At 42.6% G+C, this 19,158-nt stretch overlaps 1 protein-coding gene across 1 annotated transcript in view; it reads right to left on the reverse strand.

Moving 5' to 3' along the window:
* The window catches only part of LOC310798843 (copine-4-like), a gene marked incomplete at both ends in the record, with an annotated part of 110,534 nt that extends 92,410 nt beyond the window's left edge, over positions 1-18,124 (reverse strand). Inside the window, one exon of the mRNA XM_083661403.1 lies at positions 17,954-18,124. Coding sequence (XP_083517529.1) covers positions 17,954-18,124 — 171 coding nt within the window. The remainder of the gene's footprint in view (positions 1-17,953) is intronic.
* Between the last annotated feature and the right edge of the window lie 1,034 nt (positions 18,125-19,158).

Here is a 19,158-nt window from a genome sequence, read left to right on the forward strand (position 1 = left end):
TGCCATTGCGAACATAGACGCGAACAGGTTAGCTAAAACTTCAGCGTCGTCAGCGACGGCCCCCACCGTTGCAGTCGGGGTACGTTTCGAAATCCCTCCAGGCCTGAAAGATTTTCTAGGGGAAACTGGTATATATATATGTGTGTGTGTGTGTGTGTGTGTGTGTGTGTGTGTGTGTGTGTGTGTGTGTGTGTGTGTGTGTGTGTGTGTGTGTGTGTGTGTGGGGAAAACAATAAACCAAAAAAATGGTAGGCAGATGTGCTTGGTTGGGGTGGCTTTTGGTGTTTTGCAGTAAAAGTGGCTCTCCTATTGACTTTGACCTGCCAGTGCGGCTCTCATCGAAGAAATAGTGAGGATCACTGATAGCTGGTCAGAAATCATACATGTACAAAAGAGAGCCCCCCCATTTAGACCAGTATATGCCAGGATTCGTGCTGTCAGGCACAGCCCTTTGGCTCAATTTTCACAACAGCTTTTGATGATGATTAACTCAATCAGAAGCCTTGGAGGCATCAATAAAACCAATTAAAAACAGAGGAATTCTGCCTTCTGTGCTCTTCGGCACCTCCTCTCGCAGCTCCTCTCTCCCCATGCGTACGACTATACTGTCAGCGGCTTGTTTGTCTCTGAAGCCTTTCATCACGGTGACAAAACTGTCGCGCGGCGAGGACGGAAACGCGCCGGATGATTTTCTACCCGCTCGCTCGTCAGATCGTCTGACACAATGCCTGAGAAAAACAACGCTGTCGGCGCTACGACCTCACAGTCACCGAGCAGCATCACAACGAGACAACGAACGGAGGAACCGAGGAGGGAAGCGGAGTGGCGATAGAGAGAAGGGAGGTACTGCACAGCACACTAACATGTCTTGTATGTTTCTGCAATCCACAGAGAATATAGTTTCTGAACCAAAAATACCTATACGCTTCTAGATACGTGTCATGTGACACAGTCTAAAGAAGTCAAACAAGTCGGCAACCCTGACATCCACAAATCAAGATCAAATGTTTTTTGAAGAAGAAGTTTTTTTTTTCATATTACACACGTTTAGATGATGAAGAACGCACTCAAAGAACAACAGTTTTAGGAACAATAAATATAATTTGTTAGCAAACTAAGCTCGTTCAGGGCAAACCAAGCTTGTTCAACAACTTTCATTGCGATTTTCTCTGAATACTGTTTTTAGCAGCACAAACATTCAAATAAGCAGATCTTCAACTAATCTTAACTAAGATGCGTCCCATCTGCACTTTTATAATCTATCACAAACTGAAACATGACTAAGGCCTACACCCAAAACACGGTTACTCAAGATAATGCACTGATTTTGTTGTGAGCAGTTTCATGTAGGAACTATTTTCTTTTCAGTCTCATGTGGGATAGCTAGTAGCGAGCGGGTGTAGTTCGGTCAAAAGAAAATAGTTCCTCCATGAAACTGCTCATAACAAGCTCTGTGGATTATCTTGAGTAACGGGGTCATGATTTCTGGAAAGAGACATTTGCTGTTGAGTTTTTTCAAATGTATTTATTTGGCGCTTTGAGCACCACAAGCCGAGTGCCATCCAGTTCCATTGTATTGGAGAGAAGGCAGAAACTCTGCGGCCGATATTTCCCAAACTCAGGCAACTAACACAAAACGATATAGATGGATAAATAGCACTACAGGTGAGAGGGAATATATGTATTTTGGATTTTAGGGTGAGCTGTTCCTTTAAGGTTGATCGCTCAGGGGCGTGGCCTTGATGAGTCTGGTCAAGCTTCCCTCCTTATCTCGTCTCTGGGTAGCTTGCAGCAATAAAGCTCTCCTCTTTGCATCCATTTCCTTTCCAGGCAGGATGGGGATTTGTGTGTGTGTGTGTGTGTGTGTGTGTGTGTGTGTGTGTGTGTGTGTGTGTGTGTGTGTGTGTGTGTCAAAAATAATCGATTATAAGATGCATCGCGATGCGGACGTGCACGATTCTGCATCGATTCACAAATGTCAAAAATCGATTATAAAAAAAAATATATATATTAATAATCGAATAAAATATAATGGAAGTACATGCAGTTGTTTATTTGGATCATAATACAATGCAATTCCAAATGCACTTTTATTTTAAAAGTAGCGACACAGTGAGAAAAAAGAAAGTGATAAAAAATAAATCATGTATTGGGAAAAAAAGTGATGGATCGATTGAAGATGCATCGAGATGCATCGATAATCGTAATCGAATCGAATCGAATCGTAGCCCTCTGAATCGGAATCGAATCGAATCGTGAGGCCAGTGAAGATTCACAGCCCTAGTGTGTGTGTGTGTGTGTGTGTGTGTGTGTGTCGGTCTTTACAACCTGCTCCACCACATCTCACCATGTTCCTGTTTCTGCCTGAAAAGATCTGATGAGAGAAAAAGGAATTACACTGAACCCTCATTGCCTCATCAAGACAAATGAATGTAACTTCCTGCTGATGCTTTGATGTGACTGCACTGAAAGAGGATCAGCCGCGGTCTGTTCTCGCTGTAGAACATCAGGTGAAATCATGTGAGAGTAATGAAATAAAGTTTGACGCCTGACACTTTCAGTCTGCGTACTGAGAAAACAACATGGACGTAATGAGGCTCCCGCACTTCATCTACTAGTCAATCTCAGTTTACTGCGACGTTTCGGTCGTGGACCTTTTTCAAAGCGGCAAATATGGAAATAATATGACCATATAAGGCAGGTGCCGGATAACCTTGCTTGCAAGATGGATAACCTCGCGAGATCAAAAGAGATTCTCTCGACGTAATCCATCTTGTCATGCACAGGCAGTTAAGATGATTGGCCGAACCATGGCCGGCTCGACGAATCAACGGCAGCCTTAGGCTTGTCTGGGCAAGTAGTGGGTACATGGTCTTTGTAGTTCTTTTCACTCGTCAACATGGCTGCCGCCACGGAAGTGCCAGGCAGTCTGAATGAAATTGAATGTAACGTTCCCAATTCTATGTATTAAATTCTAAAAAACGACCCTCAACATTTGGGAAGGCTAAGCCACACAACTAGTTTGTTATAATCGAACGTCATGCTTCCAAGGCGACTTTACGACGATGAGGACGGTGAGGACTCAATCACTCTTACAGGCACAGGCACCTTCCTCCGGTCGCAAACGTGACGTCAGAGGCATGGCGATCTGATTGGTTGAAGTTAACACGCACCAGCGGTGATAGACAGATGGGTCATCCAATCACCTGCCAAGTAGCTTGGAAAAAGTGCCCGCCTCCGTCAGCGGGTCGGGTTACTGCATTCCCACATCGACTGGTTTAGTGAAACGTAATGTGGAGCTAAACCGTCCATCTGGCAGCGTCAGGTTAGGTGCCGGATAATGTCAGTAGAAATTAAGTTATTCCACCTGAGAACACGTTGCTGAGTTTTCTAACACCATGGTGTGAATGTTGTTCTCGTGACATGCTGGATGCTGACTGAGTCTGTAGAGATTCTTATTTTCCTCACAACCTGCTCATTGACAAAATATGGACGTAGCCACCACAACATCATCCATTTAGTCTAGTAGGAACGGGGGGTCCCCGCGCACCCGAAAGATATATTTTTCTAACATAGATTTTTGTACTCCTCAAGGTGTCTAATAAACAAATTGTGTTGTTACCCCATTGAAATAGTGTCCCATGGGTCCGTTTGGCGGCCATCTTTGCGGGCATATTGCGATGTCTGATGAAAATGGATAAGGGTCATAACTTTTGAACTAGACGTCATACAGAGACAAATGACATCACTTTTCTGTATGATTTTTGCATTAGGAATTGATTGAGAGGGTTCTTTTAATGATTTTAACAGGTTTGGTATAGTAAAACTCAAAAACATTTGAAAAAAGTGTCTAATTTACTCTCAAAATCTTGCAAAAAATCTATCTACATATTAGTCCATGGGCCAGAAGGGTTGGGAATAATGCTCATATTGATTTTTGGCAAGGTATACATCTCTAGAGTTAGAAAATATGTGAGAGCATTGCACCAATGGTAGCTAAATGTGTGTTATCACTTGATTTATAACACCATGCAAAACATAATAGTTGCGGGACTTTTAGGGACATTTGAGGCTAAGTTCATGCAAATCAAGTCTAAAAGCACCAGATTTTGCCCAGAATTAGCCCAGGGCATGCTCTAACAATTGAGCCAGAGCACCCGAGCCGGTGACCCCCGGGGTCACCATGGCGGCCAGATCCAATATGACCACTGTCCGAAAAAGATTTTGGCTATAACTTTTGAAAGAGATGAGCTAGAAATACAGACTTGGTGTCTATTTGTAACTTGGTGTTATTTTAGGCTCATATTTATTGATTGTTCAATGTGCCCTATTTCCCCATATTATCCTCCCCCCTACGTGGCAGGCACACCCATGCATTACCCGCAGACTCTGACAAGTGCTTGATGCACTCATACTCTTATACACTTACACACATCCAGGCATACATACAACAGTACACATTTTATCACAGACATCTCAAGGACCGCAATGGAAATAAGCTATTAGCTTTATTGCGTTTTTATATCCTTTTGATAATGGTGAGCCTGTGTATGTATATTTGTATATACTGTATATTCATTATCAATAAAGAACTCAATCAAAAAAAGTCTATCTTATGTTTTTTGACCATTAGAAAGGTGTTGGAATGCTTATCTTTACTAATGAAGATGTGTGTGGACCCCTAATCTGCATATTTCCAAGATGGCTACCTGAATATGAGTTTTACATAACTGTTCATGCTTTTAGTAAACTCGGTGTCCATTTTATGGTTTTTGAGTTTTAGAAACACATTGTAATACTCAGATTTATGATTGAATCTATCTATAGCACCCTACTTTGCATAGTAAGTAGGCTACCAATATGGCCGCTAACCATTTTTTTTTGTTACATACACTTTCACCCAGATTGAGTGTAGACTTGTAAGAATAAGTTACCATCAAACTGGTGGAAACAAACAATCTACAGTATGTATCTTACAGATTTTATTGAAACAATTAGACAAATAGAGTATAACCCATTCCCATTGATACAGGTAATAGCCAGTCTGTGCATCAATGCTCTCCATAAATGTGAAATGCTATCAATACTGATCAAAGGTGTTTAGAATTTGAACAAAATATTACAATATCAGAAACAAAAACAACAGAACAAAACATATATTGGTGCCTATATGTACAAGTGAGTAGTAGCCTACTTATGTCCATAGGTTGAATTGAGTTAGAAGTGCTCAGTCCTTTTGATTTACCAGGGTGACTGATTTTGCATAAAAGACTTCAGATGACAAGTGGGTTTTGTTTATATCCTTATATCCACAGCCAGATTACTAAAATATTGTTGTCTCAACCCTCATTGTTGGTACAGGCACTCTTGCATCCACATTGAGGTGCCACGGGCTCCAGCTTTACAACATTCACAGCACACACTACATGGCTTTTTGCAGACGCAGCAGAGAATGATTGCTCAGGCTTTACTGGCATCTGGAAGATGGGTCCAGTAAGGTTCCAAAGTCTTGGTTATGGAGTCCCAGTACCAGCCCCACGTACTGAACTCTGGATATTTTGCTGGACAGAGGTTGCCTGATTTCAGTAGAAGCTGACCTGCAGCAGTCCCCATTTTACATGCTGAATCAGTGCATCTTGGGTGGGAGGCAAGTTCTCTTGATGCATTTGAAAAAAGCATATGTCTAGCATCATCTACTTGGCTGGAGCCACAGCTTTTGCTGTACATGACAACCCCAAGGTGAGGGCGACCAGGGTTTTGGGATGAACTCCTCCTTTCTACCAAGAAGGATGTTATACTTTCCAACAGATCTGAATATGACATATCTGCACTTCAGCCTTGTAACCATCCTGAAGCAGACACTACAGTAGAATGATTTATAGCACCTGGCACATGCTGGGCCAGTAGCCATAGAAACTCAGAATCCATACGTCCGACAGTGATGTTGTAATACTTGCAATACCCTTCTTCTACACATTAGGCCTCACAGAGCACTGGATCGGCTTCACATGGAAAGTACATTTATGTTCACAAAATCTGCAATGTTCTTGGTCCCCAGAGGTCACTGTCATTACCAGGCCCGTATCTAGCCTGCCACTCTAGGGTGGGCTGGTAGGGGGCAACTTTGGCGGTAGGTTGCCAGAGGTTGTGGGTTCGGGGATGGGGATTAAATTGCATTATATTCAGTGGCGCTGGAAGTACTTTTAGGTAGGAATGGACTCTCTGTGCTGCCTGTAAGGGCAGCGCCGAAGAAAATTTGACGTTTTTTGGACTTTCATCCAAGAATATTTAATTTTAAATTAACATTAGGATTATACTGTTGTGATGTCATTATTCAGTATCTTCTCCTTTTCTCACTCACTTTCATGTAACCACCTGCTCTCCCTTTAGTCGTTTTACACTACAACAGACAGCAACACAGGCATAAACACTGAACCAAATTGTTCCAGTAGGAGTCACCATTCTGTTTTGGGTCACCAAACTGTAAGTAGGAACTTTCACTCAGGTGACAGGCCAGTGTTTACATTAATGAAGCCTGCGTTAGTTCATTCAAGACATGATGTCATAGTCTACGCCCCAGCTGTACCAGCTGACAGCCTCTGTTTGGTTCACCGTTTAACCAATTCTCCAATCACAGTCATTCTCACAACAAGGCGGTCCGTTTAAATAGGGCAGCCTCTCACTCACTGATCTGTTCCCCACTTTGCTGGATCCTTGCTGGATCGTGCGGCTGCTGGCAACGCTTTGCCACCTCCACCCCAACCTCCACCTTTTTAGATCAAATGCAAATGCTATCATGTATTGTAGCTCTGGAGTCTGCATGGCTCAAAAAAATGAACATGTTTCCATGTCTTGCTTTTAGGCTCCCTCTTTCTATGGTTTAAATGTATCTGGAATATTTTATTCCCATGGGGGATTCTGCTTGCTCTCCCTGCTCGGCGTAGCATGCTGCTGAGCCGAGTTCAGGGAGAATAGAATTAATTAAATATTAAATTAAATATTAAATTAATTCTAAGAGCGGAGCCTTCAACGCCAAACATAATTGTATGCATTATATTCATTTATGCAATAAATGGTTAATTCTATGACTTGAGTGTTCTTGAATGAATTATTGTCAAAACTATTAGCAAACTGTACAAACTAACTATTTACAAAACTATTGCTATATTTCCAAGACGTTTAGTCTTATTCAAATTCAAACTGAAAAGTGACAAAGAAAACTACTTTGAAAGCAGATTGACTTACCCTAAAAATAAATAAAAATACTTCATCCAGTTTAAAATAATCAACTCCATAACATTTCTTTTCATTGGATGATTTTATTTCTCAAATCAAATTAAAGACTAGTGCAGTGAGACTTAACCATAGCTAAAAACTATTTGCCATTTAGCCTTCAAACCTATATTTAGAAGACTTTTAGTCTTATTCAAACTCAAACTGAAATTAAAACTTTGAAAGCAGATTGACTTTGTTACCCTAACAAATAAATAACAATCCTTCATCCATAGTTTAAAATAATCAACTCCATAATATTCTTTGCATTGGATGAGCTTATTTCTCAAATCAAATTAAAGCTATAACTACTGTTAGGTGCCCTAAACTAACTAACCCAGTGGTCTCCAACCTTCGGGTCGCGCTGGAATTCAAAAAGGGAGATACAAAAAAAAAAAAAAGGGGGGGGGGGTTTGGGTGGGCAAGATTAATTTTTGGGTGGGCATAGCCCACCCCTGCCCCCCCCTAGAATCGGCCCTGGTCATTACATCTCTTCCATGTGCTAAAATGATGTGATACTACATCAGTCTTCCAGGGCTATGGGAAAAGGAGTGGATGGGCAGCTTGGGAAGCAACATCGGATCTCACTGAGACCGTGGACGCCTTCACCTTGGAGCCTGAACCGATCAACTCAGATGTCGATGTCCAAAGACTGGAAGCATTATGGTTGTTGTCATGTCCAGCGAGAGCTGTGTCTCCAGCCAGACATCAGCTTTTCTCAAATGGTACCAAGTCCCTTGAGAACTTGCCTCCCACCCAAGATGCACTGATTCAGCATGTCAAATGGGGACTGCTGCAGACCAGCTTCTACTGGAATCAGGCAACCTCTGTCCAGCAAAATATACAGAGTTCAGTACGTGGGGCTAATACTGGGACTCCCATGACCAAGACTTGGGAACCTTACTGGACCCATCTTTCAGATGCCAGTAAAGCCTGAGTCATCATTCTCTGCTGCAGCTGCAAAAAGCCATGTAGTGTGTGCTGTGAATGCTGTAAAGCTGGATCCTGTGGCACCTCATTGTGGATGCAAGAGTGCCTGTACCAACAATGCGGTCAAGACAACAATATTTGATTAATCTGGCTGTGGATATAAGGATATAAACAAAAAACACTTTACACTCAAATCTAACTTAACCCCCCCAACCCATGGACATACCTAAGTGTTACTCACTAATTGTTTCAATAAAATATGTAAGATAAATACTGTAGATTCTTTGTTTCCACCAGTTTGATGGTAACTCATTCTTACAACTACAAAAGTGTATGTAAAAAAGAAATGGGATAGCAGCCATATTGGTAGCCTATTTACTATGCAAAGTAGAGTGCTCTAGATAGATTCAATCATAAATCTGAGTATTACAATGTGTTTCTAAAACTCAAAAACCATAAAATGGACACCGAGTTTACTAAAAGCATCAACAGTTATGGTAAAACTCATATTCAGGTAGCCGCATCTTGGAAATATGCAGATTAGGGGTCCACACACATCTTCATTAGTAAAGATAAGCATTCCAACACCTTTCTAATGGTCAAAAAACATAAGATAGACACCAAGTCTGTATTTCTAGCTCATCTCTTTCAAAAGTTATAGCCAAAATCTTTTTCGGACAGTGGTCATATCTGGCCGCCATGGTGACCCCGGGGGTCACCGGCTCGGGTGCTCTGGCTCAATTGTTAGAGCATCCCCTGGGCTAATTCTGGCCAACATCTGGTGCTTTTAGACTTGATTTGCATGAACTTAGCCTCAAATGTCCATAAGTCCCGCAACTATTATGTTTTGCATGGTGTTATAAATCGAGTGATAACACACATTTAGCTACCATTGGTGCAATGCTCTCACATATTTTCTAACTCTAGAGATGTATACCTTGCCAAAAATCAAGATGAGCATTATTCCTAACCCTTCTGGCCCATGGACTAATATGTAGATAGATTTCTTTTGCAAGATTTTGAGAGTAAATTAGACACTTTTTTCAAATGTTCTTGAGTTTTACTATACCAAACCTGTTAAAATCATTAAAACAACCCTCTCAATCAATTCCTCATGCAGAAATCATACAGAAAAGTGGTGTCATTTGTCTCTGTATGACGTCTAGTTCAAAAGTTATGACCCTTATCCATTTTCATCAGACATCGTAATATGCCCGCAAAGATGGCCGCCAAACGGACCCATGGGACACTATTTCAACGGGGTAACAACAAAATTTGTTTATTAGACACCTTGAGGAGTACAAAAATCTATGTTAGAAAAATATATCTTTCGGGTGCGCGGGGACCCCCCGTTCCTACTAGACTAATTGGTTTGTGAACTCCTGTCGACTAGGATGAAAAGCAAGCTAGGCTAGGTTAAACCTAACCCTAGCAAACCGTGGTTCAAGTAGATTTTTTTAATGAATTTACATTTTGCGCTCATGATTAGTATGAAAATACCCCCAAAAATCTAAACTATTTTCTTTTTTACAGGCCCCCAATATGGAGAAAAGGTGGCATTCTAAATGGGCTAAATGGGTTCAACACCTGTGACATCACTTGTTGACATCACAGGTGTACAGTTCCATTTCAGAAACACTGGTCAGCTGCTTTACATCAACCAGATGCAGCTATGTGTGACCCCCCCCCCCCCCCCCATCCCATTGCTATATACCCCTCCCACATATTAATGCAATGTGGTCTCCAACCTGCACCATGCTCTTTAAATGCACTTTAAAATTCAGTGATTAGCACTTTATGGTCTCATTTTTACTCATTTTACTATTACCAGCACTGGTAATAGTGCACCTTTTATGTAGCCTTATCTTTATGCATTCATTCTAGACATACTGGGCCCTATCGTTGCATCGGCGCAGTTTCTAGGCCGAGCGGCAGGCGCAGATCAAAGCAGTGGGCGTGGACAGGCGCACTTGATATCGTCGTGCTGGCGCTAGATGCAGCCCAAAGCATTACAACCACGCCTTTTAGGCGTAAAATTATGCACTGTCATGCTCATTGGATAAGTGCAATAAACGAATGGCACGCTTGCCTTTTTAGCTCCAATTCCACTGGTCCCGCAAAACCAGACGAAACCCAAGCCCCCACCTCCCTTCATCCCGTCTGTCTCCATATATCGGCTATTATTCCATATTATGATGCTTCTCAAACCAATCTAACTGCAGTTTAAATACTGCAAGCATGTAAATACGCTACACTATAGCAATATCAAAGTGAAAATAATGTTCTATGCATCAGCTAGAAAAATATAGCCTATTAGATTGGTGAAAGTTTGTCCAGAAAGATATCATTTTCTCTCGCCTGCTGCAGGAAGGATGATGCACATAAATATAGCCTACATTATGTCAAGTCATTGCATAAATGTGTTTTTATTGTAAAACTAAATGTGAAATAGGGCCAAGTTATTGGAGGGACATCACAGTATAGCAGATGCCATTAGAAGCGCGTTCCGAAGCGCGTTCCGCTGTTACTTCTCTAAATCACGTTAACTCGACAAGGGGTATATATAGGCCCAGGAGGACATATATGTTTCACATAGGGTGGTGTTTTCATTTCGATGTTTTATTTGGTCCAATATTGAAATGTTGACAATGGCAGGCTGTGTTACCATTACACATTAATTTAGAACTACCTTTTATATCTATTTTGGCTCATTTGGTTGCTATTTAGTAGCGAAATGGAGAAACACAATGCATGCTGGGAACTCAGAGAGAGAGAGAGAGAAGGGTGACAGAGAAGAGGCAGTGAAGGCACAGAATAGGCCTGCTTTTCAAAAGCGCAAAGCGCTAAATGTACGCCAGGTCCCAAGATATCACTAGGCTGGTATTTAGCGCCGACACGCCCACTTTGGGACTGCGCCACGCCCATTCGGCCTAAAGCGCATTTGGCAGCCTAAAGCCTATTGCTATCTTGCCGAAACAGGCGCAAGGCACGTTTTTTTGCGGTTAAGGCCCGTAATAGCGCCGATGGCCTGTGGGAGAATAGAGCCCACTGACTATATTCGGCACTGCTTATAGTGAGGCACATTTTTGTATGCAAGTACAACAACAAAATTAATTAAATCAAGGAATCTTGAATCTTGAAAAAGATAAAGAGAGAAGAAAGAAAGAAAGAAAGAAAGAAAGAAAGAAAGAAAGAAAGAAAGAAAGAAAGAAAGAAAGCCTCTTTGAAGTGTGATTGTGTCACAGCTCTAATGAGGAGACTCATATGCTTTTAATTGGAACGCCTCCTACCTTAATCAGCCATCAGAGGAGCTGTTTGCTGAAATCAGCTCATCTGCTGAGCGGAGGGTCAAGGAAATCAGCCGTTTATTCATCTATTCAATTATTTATTTATTTATTTATTCTGTTATTTTTCCCTTGCAGAGAGGCAGGGGGCCATGTTGCTGCTGGGAGAGCATCACTATCTGTTATGATCCACGACAAGACACAAGAGGGGCTCTTTCTCTCATTAGAGACAACAGAACATGCTGCTCTGTCTCTGGGCTGCTTCAACATACCCACATCATTGCGTTTACGATTACGTTTCTGTAATCCATGCTTAGGTAGAATATCACATTTCTGAACCAAAAATACCTTTGCATATCCCGTTTCTAGATATGTGTATCAACGTTATAGAGTGGGCTATTGAAATAGCGCGGGGTCCAGTAAGAGCGTTGTGGTCGCGACCGGAGAGCCGCCATCGATCAAAGCCTACATTTCAACCGTGAGTCACATTTAACTTCTTTGTTATTTAACCCATTGATACCTGATGCAGCATTTGCGTGCGTATCCCTTCAAGACCACGAACCGCGTTAACGCGGTTCGCGGTCTTAAAGGGGTACACACACAAATGCTGCATCAGGTATCAATGGGTTACCTCTATAACCCAAACAATAACCCGAATGTGAACCAAATTATTTTACTTGCCTAAACATAGTTGTTTTATTTGCGTGTCACGTTGGAAAGACGTTTTTCAACCGCCGTTTTCTTTCCGATTAAACTTGTAGGTTTTGCAGAGATGTAAAAGACATTTGACATTTGCAGACATTTTAGAAAGGTCAAAGGCTGATGTTTTGAGATTGTATCCTTGGAGTGCAGGAACATGCCATTTTACATTTTATTCTGGGTTGGTGTAACATGCTGACAATGAACGCCTCATCTCTCCCGACGACGAGCTGTCACTAACAACAGCGGGTAGTGACGGAGTATCTGTGTTTTAGACGATGGTAATGTCTTCTGCTGCACTAAACCCCCATTACAGAGGAGCAAATAACTCCACTGAAAGATCTCTGTTCTTGGCTGCTGGATGATCAACAGAAAATCTGATTGTGATCAGTGATCACTGTGGATAAGGTAAAGTAAAGTCCCACTGATTGTCACACACCTGAGTGTGCGAAATTTGTTCTCCGCATTTGACCCATCCCCTGGGGGAGCGGTGAGCGGCAGCAGCGGCACGCTCGGGAATCATTTGGTGATCTAAGCCCCCAATTCCAACCCTTTGATGCTGAGTGCCAAGCAGGGAGACAAACGGGTCCCATTTTTATAGTCTTTGGTATGACTCGGCCGGGGATCAAACTCACAACCTCCCAGTCTCAGGGCGGACACGCAAACCACAAGGCCACTGAGCTGGTTGATTAAAGTTAAGGTCACAAACTGGTAGATATCGCTAAGCTTTGTAACATTGTTCACCGCTAAGCAGCTACATTCACTACGGAGTCATTTCCATGACAACAGTCGATAAATGCACTAAAGATAAGAGTGCCATTTCAAACAGGCCACGCCCACAAAGTGACGTACAAGCGATCTACCACGCTCTGTCTCTACAGGCAAGACAAAACATCTAGGGCTCTATCTTCCCCCTGGCCTTAGGCGCTAAACTGGCGTTAAACGCAAAAAAAACACGCTTTGCGCCTGCCTACCCGTGACTCGGGAAGATAGCATCATGTTTTTAGGTCCCCAAATGTGCTTTACGCTGAAGAGGTGTGGCGCAGTGCCATATAATATATATAAAGATCATGGAAGTGAATGTATCAGGAATGTCACCGATAGTTAACGTTCTATATTGTAGGCTACAGGGAGACCATCAGCCCTGCTGAACAGATCTGTATTTGCCTGGCTGCAGGTTGAATCGTTTTATTCAGGCTATGATCTGTGATGTGCTGAGATATCCAAATTGGCATGAAGAGATGACAGCACGCAGCCGCAACCGGACTGGATCGAGTGGATCGGAGCTTCGAAAGGAAGAATGTCATTGCTTTTACTGCAGTTCACCGTCCAATGGCCACAGTTGTGAATAATTCTACGCTTAAAAGGCGTGGTTAAATGGTTAGCGCCGGCTTTAGCGCCGAGGGGAAATTAGGGAATGCGCCTGACCACACCCACTAATAGCGCTGCGCCCGGCCTTAAACGCTAATTTAAGGCCAGGGGGAAGATAGAGCCCCTACACTTTCTGTGCTTGCTTTTTCTTTGTTCTCGTAATTTGTGTGAAATGATATGGTGTCAATAATTTGTCGTTAATTTTTCACAGTGATAACTGCATTGTCATTAAAAAAAAGAATCTGTAAGTACAAAATGCTGACAAGCCAGCAAACTTCTGTGCAAACCTCCATTCGAGAGAGGAGTCGGGTTGCACTTTGAGTCTCAAAGAAGACATCATTTTTATGATCCTATACTGGCACTGCTGTCTGATAAAACTGTGAAAAGGTAAGGACAAATTATTTACGCCAAATACATTTCACATCAATTAGTAGAACACAGAAAGGACAACCACAGAAAATGTTGATTTACTGTTTTGCTCATAGAAAGTGAACAGAAAGTATTTTATCTTTTAATATGATTATGTGGTATGGCAATCTGAACATCAAATGGAGAAACAAGCTGCAGAGAATAGTGAATAATATGGCCTCCAAGATCCTAGGGAAGCCACAGAAGCAGCTAAGTAGTCTGTACCATGAAATAATTAGAAGTAAAGCTGAGAGGATCATTAAGGACCCCTCTCATCCACTATTCAGTGAATTTGAACTTTGACCCTCAGGGAAGCGTTACAGACTACCGATGGCAAAGAGAAACATCTATAAGAAGTCCTTTGTCCCAGATGCTGTCATGGCAATAAATAAAACTAGGATGCGGTAGATTCTGCTTAGGGTGGTGTTTTAATTTCTTACTTTGCTGAGGTTTTTTGTACAGCAGGGCTTCTCCTGAATGTTTTTTAAATTGTTTTTGAATTGGACAGGTCGTAGACCTATGATTTGTAATTTTGACCTGCATTGGGAGGTGTAGCCTACTTTTGTGCATCGGTGTGGATGAATGTGTGTTGACCGTTTTGTGGATGTGTGGTCATTTTGTGGATGTCTAGCCAGGTTCTTTGTCATAATTGCATTGTTTCATGTGTTTTTCACGTGTATTGTTGTGTTTTATCTTGAGACATGTCTGCGGTGGAACCAAAGACGAATTTTCCACTTGTGGACAATAAAGTTTTCGTAATCGTAGTTTGTACCGCAGGCGCGGCACTTTGTTCTGTGTCGTCGTCTGACTTGCACAGCGACTGATATTCTACAGCGGAGCCTAAAATGACAATAAAGAAGACTAACTGTGCGGCTGAGTGTAATGTTGTTTACGGCTCCTTTATTACTTATTTAGCTACTGCAGCGCCCTGCAGATGCAGTACTAACATGATTAGGTGTGGATGAAGCAGCAGCACCTCTCAAACAGTAGCTTCTCTATGGAGGTAGTGAGGGGTAGAGGTGGGGCACGGTGGTGTAGCACTGTGTCGCCTCACAGCTAGAATCAGAATCAGAATCAGAATCACTTTTATTGCCACAGTATGCAAGTTACATACGAGGAATTTGTCTTAGTGTCTGTATGCAGCGTAGCGGTCACATCAATATACAGAGATAAGAAGTAGGAAGATAACTAAAGACAATCACAAAGTTGCAGGTGCAATCAAATCGAGTAAATATATACAATATGTACATGAGTGGTGAAGTGTTCTGTGGATGATAAATATGAATTTATGTTGAATTTACATGAGATTTACAGTCTAATTTAAATAGGCATTACATGTGCAGGGAATTTACATGAATTCACAGTCCCAGTTAAACAGGCATTAAATTAGATATGAGTTACAGTTTTATGGGGGGGGCGGGGGTTCAGTTGAGTTTAGGAGGAGGTAGTGAGTTTGTGTGTGTGTGTGTGTGGGGGGGGGGTTGTTGGTGAGGTCCTTGGTGGAAGGGGTTTCCGGGCCTTGTTGGTGAGGCTGATGGCGTTTGGGAAGAAGCTGGTCTTGTGGTGGGTGGTTCTGGTCTTGGCAGACCTCAGTCTCTTGCCGTGGGGGAGTGTCTTAAAGAGTTTGTGGCCAGGGTGGGAGGGGTCAGGCCATGATCTTGCGAGACCGCTTCAGTGTCCTGGCTGCATGCAGGTCCTGGAGGGATGGTAGGTTGCATCCGATTATCTTCTCAGCGCAGCGGATGATGCGCTGAAGTCTGTTAATAATAAAATAATAATAATTCATTTTATTTGTAGTGCACTCTTCATTCACTCTTCTTTGAGAGTGGCAGCAGCGTACCAGACGGTGATGGAGGAGGTGAGGATGGACTCAACGATGGAGGTGTAGAAGTGCACCATCGTGGCCTTTGGCACTTTGAATTTCTTCAGCTGCCGCATGAAGTACATCCTCTGTTGTGCCTTCTTGGTGAGAGCTCTGATGTTCAGCTCCCATTTTAGGTCCTGGCTGATGATGGTCCCCAGGAAGCGGAAGGACTCCACAGTGTTGACTGGGGAGTCACCCAGGGTGATGGGGGAAGGTGGGGCTTTGTTCCTCCTGTAATCCACAATCATCTCCATTGTTTTTTGAGCATTTAACACCAGGTTGTTTTGACTGCACCAAGTCACCAGATGGTCAACTTCCTGTCTGTATTTCCGACTCATCTCCGTCTGTGATGAGCCCTATGAGGGTGGTATCGTCGCATTCAGATTCACACTTTCAGAAAGGCTGCTTTGGTGTCAGAATGAGTTGGAGCTGGTCTTGGTCTCGTGCTTCCTGCATAAAACGACAAACTTTTTTTTTTGCATTTGAGACTTCTGTTTACATGGCAAGGCATTCTTGGGGCATGAAAACAGGTCCCAGAGCGTAATTCTCATATAACACCGCCCTTACCATCACCATGTAAAGTGGCAATTTGTGTAAAAACGGCACCACTTCTCGCATGGAAGACATAGGAGCATCCAACTAGCCTATCAATATAGCACTCAACAAACTAGCATAAGAGCATAAGAGTCTGATACGAGTTGCTAAAAATACATAATCTGCAATAAGTGCCTGCTTTTAACGTCCGTGCATATTAATTAAGCGCTCACGCATAGTATTGAACAACCCTCAACTCACTGCCAGCAGCATTGATTTACTCAAGTCCCAAAAGTGCTGCAAAGAAAACTTTTTTATAGGGTTTCACTGGGTTTTGATTTTGTAATGCAACCAATCTGCAGCAGTTTATCACCATCTGTGTCACTCTGTCTGGAAAATAAATGTAGAGTTTAATCCTATAAAGCTAAATCAATCCCGCTAGAAATAGACAGAATACAGGAAGCTAGGCATTTTTACCTTCAAAATAAAAAAACAGTCATTGAATACTGGGTAAATAAAAAACTGAACCGTCGGCTCACTACGGGTTAAAATTAACTTTTAATTGTATGTGCTCTGTGTATTTCGGATCACACACAAAAATGTTGCAACGTGCATCAATATACATGTAAGTCTATGACTTTATTTAATTGCCATTATTGTGAAGGTTCTAACCAGAAGTTTGCGTTTTATTCTGGCTCACTTGACGCTGCTGGGAGTTGGTGCTGACATTTGCGGCTCCATCTGCATTCGTTATCACAAATGCTGTGTATATAAATGCACAATCAAAGGCCAGGAGGCAACAACAGTTTGCCGTTTTATACAGAGAACATTGTCATCTAAACACGGCCTTATAGTGTCAGAATGAGTTGGAGCTGCTTTTGGTCTCAGATGCAGAGAAACCAACACATCGCTCATCATGTTGTGTCAGTAATTAACCCCAGCTGCCACAACTTCTCTCAACGCTTTTCTTCCAGATGGTCTGACATGTAGAGATGTACTCTCACCAAATGATCTGTGGTGGGAAATGAAGCCCACCAAGGAACACTGTGAAGCAGGACGGGCTCATCTGTGTTGATAAGTTTTAGCAAGTCACTTTTTCTCAGGATGGATATTGCGCGCCGCGTGAAGTACGTCGTCATAACAACAACACACGTGTACTACAGTACCTGCGCGCCGCGTGACGTACGTCATAACAACAACACATCGTTTCTCAACAGCTTTCTCCTTCGGTACATAGGCTACTCGTCTCATCTGCAGAATGAAATGTTCAACAGCTTGCTGCCCCATCTGCTGCTCAAATTCAAACCACATTGCATTGAAAACTCTTAGATATTTAATTTAGTTTCCTTAACCCATTGATACCTGATGCAGCATTTGTGTGTGTATCCCTTTGTGGACGCGGTTCGCAGTCTTAAAGGGATACACACACAAATGAGGGATATATACACGCAAATGCTGCATCAGGTATCAATGGGTTAAGATATTAAATTGATACTGGACTCTGTTCTGACTTGAATTGCTGTACATTTAGACTTGAGACTTGACATGAATGACTCGGTCATCCCTCAGGACTGAACAGAGTGGTCCTCACCTCCAGCCACTGTCCGTGGGACTGCATGTTGAGGACGATGCAGGGGTCCGGCTTGGACAGGGCGTCCCGGTCAGAGAGGCCCTTACAGGTCAGACGCAGTTCCACCTTGGTCAGGCAGGGGGAGCTGAACAGCCCCAGAGAGTTGGCTGCTGACTCGTAGATGTCACTCATGATGAAGGTGGGAGTCTGAATTAAATAAACAACACAAGAAGTAAATAAACAGCACAGATGGGTTTTAGGGCGACGGAGTGTGTTTTGGGTTATGTCGTGTTTTAACCCCTCACACCGACTTTCCCCTTAAAGCAGCTACGAGCAAGATTTTCGATTGTTATTAAACAGTATAATTGCAATATTGATGCATCACATCTTACCTATAATAGTAGCTGAGACCAAAGCCGTGTGAATCGGAGATTGCTCTCTTGATGATTATAGAGTCTGTGTCTGTCTAACCTCGCGTCACCAGGGGGCTCTCTCTCTCAATCTGTCTACCGGCGGACCGGATAAACCCGGAAGTGAAACCCGGAAGTGAAACGCAGCTGCCTCCCTTCTGCTGTTTCGTTCTGCCTAGCAACAGAACATAAACAAGGAGAACGCCATGCAGGGGCTTGTTACTCTCGCGAACATCTCTCGTTATATTCTAACAGGTTTTTTGGAAGTTATTTTGTGGTTATGGCCGAAGTGGCTGCTGCAAACCGTTTCATTTCACTTCCTGATCTGCCCTGGCCACAGACAGACTAACACTGGCCGATTCACTCGGGGTTCAAGCGAGACTACTCTGCGTTGGTCTCGTCTACTATTACAGGTAAGATGTGATGCATCGATATTAAATTTAGACTGTTTACGGTAATAACAATCGAAAATCTTGCTCGTAGCTGCTTTAAAGATCCTCTTAAAAAGAGAAAAAGAATCTAAACATCAAATGTAGTGAATTAAGTCTCTGCACACCTGAATGTGTGACAGTTGCGTCGGAGGAAGATACAACTTGAAAACAATAAAGAAACTCTGGTACACTGTCTCTGTCTCGCCTTCTGCTTGGAGACATTTTAATAAATAGACGTTTCGGTCATAAAACCTTCATCGATCTCCCATCTATTGAGCTCAACAGTCATGTGACTTCTGCATTCCATTCCCCATTCATTTTCTCCATATACATTTCGAGAAATCCTTATATCAATTCAAACTTTATTTCAGACACAAGCAAGCGC

Source organism: Poromitra crassiceps (assembly GCF_964638095.1).
Source record: "Poromitra crassiceps genome assembly, chromosome: 26".
In the NCBI taxonomy this organism is placed as follows: domain Eukaryota; kingdom Metazoa; phylum Chordata; class Actinopteri; order Beryciformes; family Melamphaidae; genus Poromitra; species Poromitra crassiceps.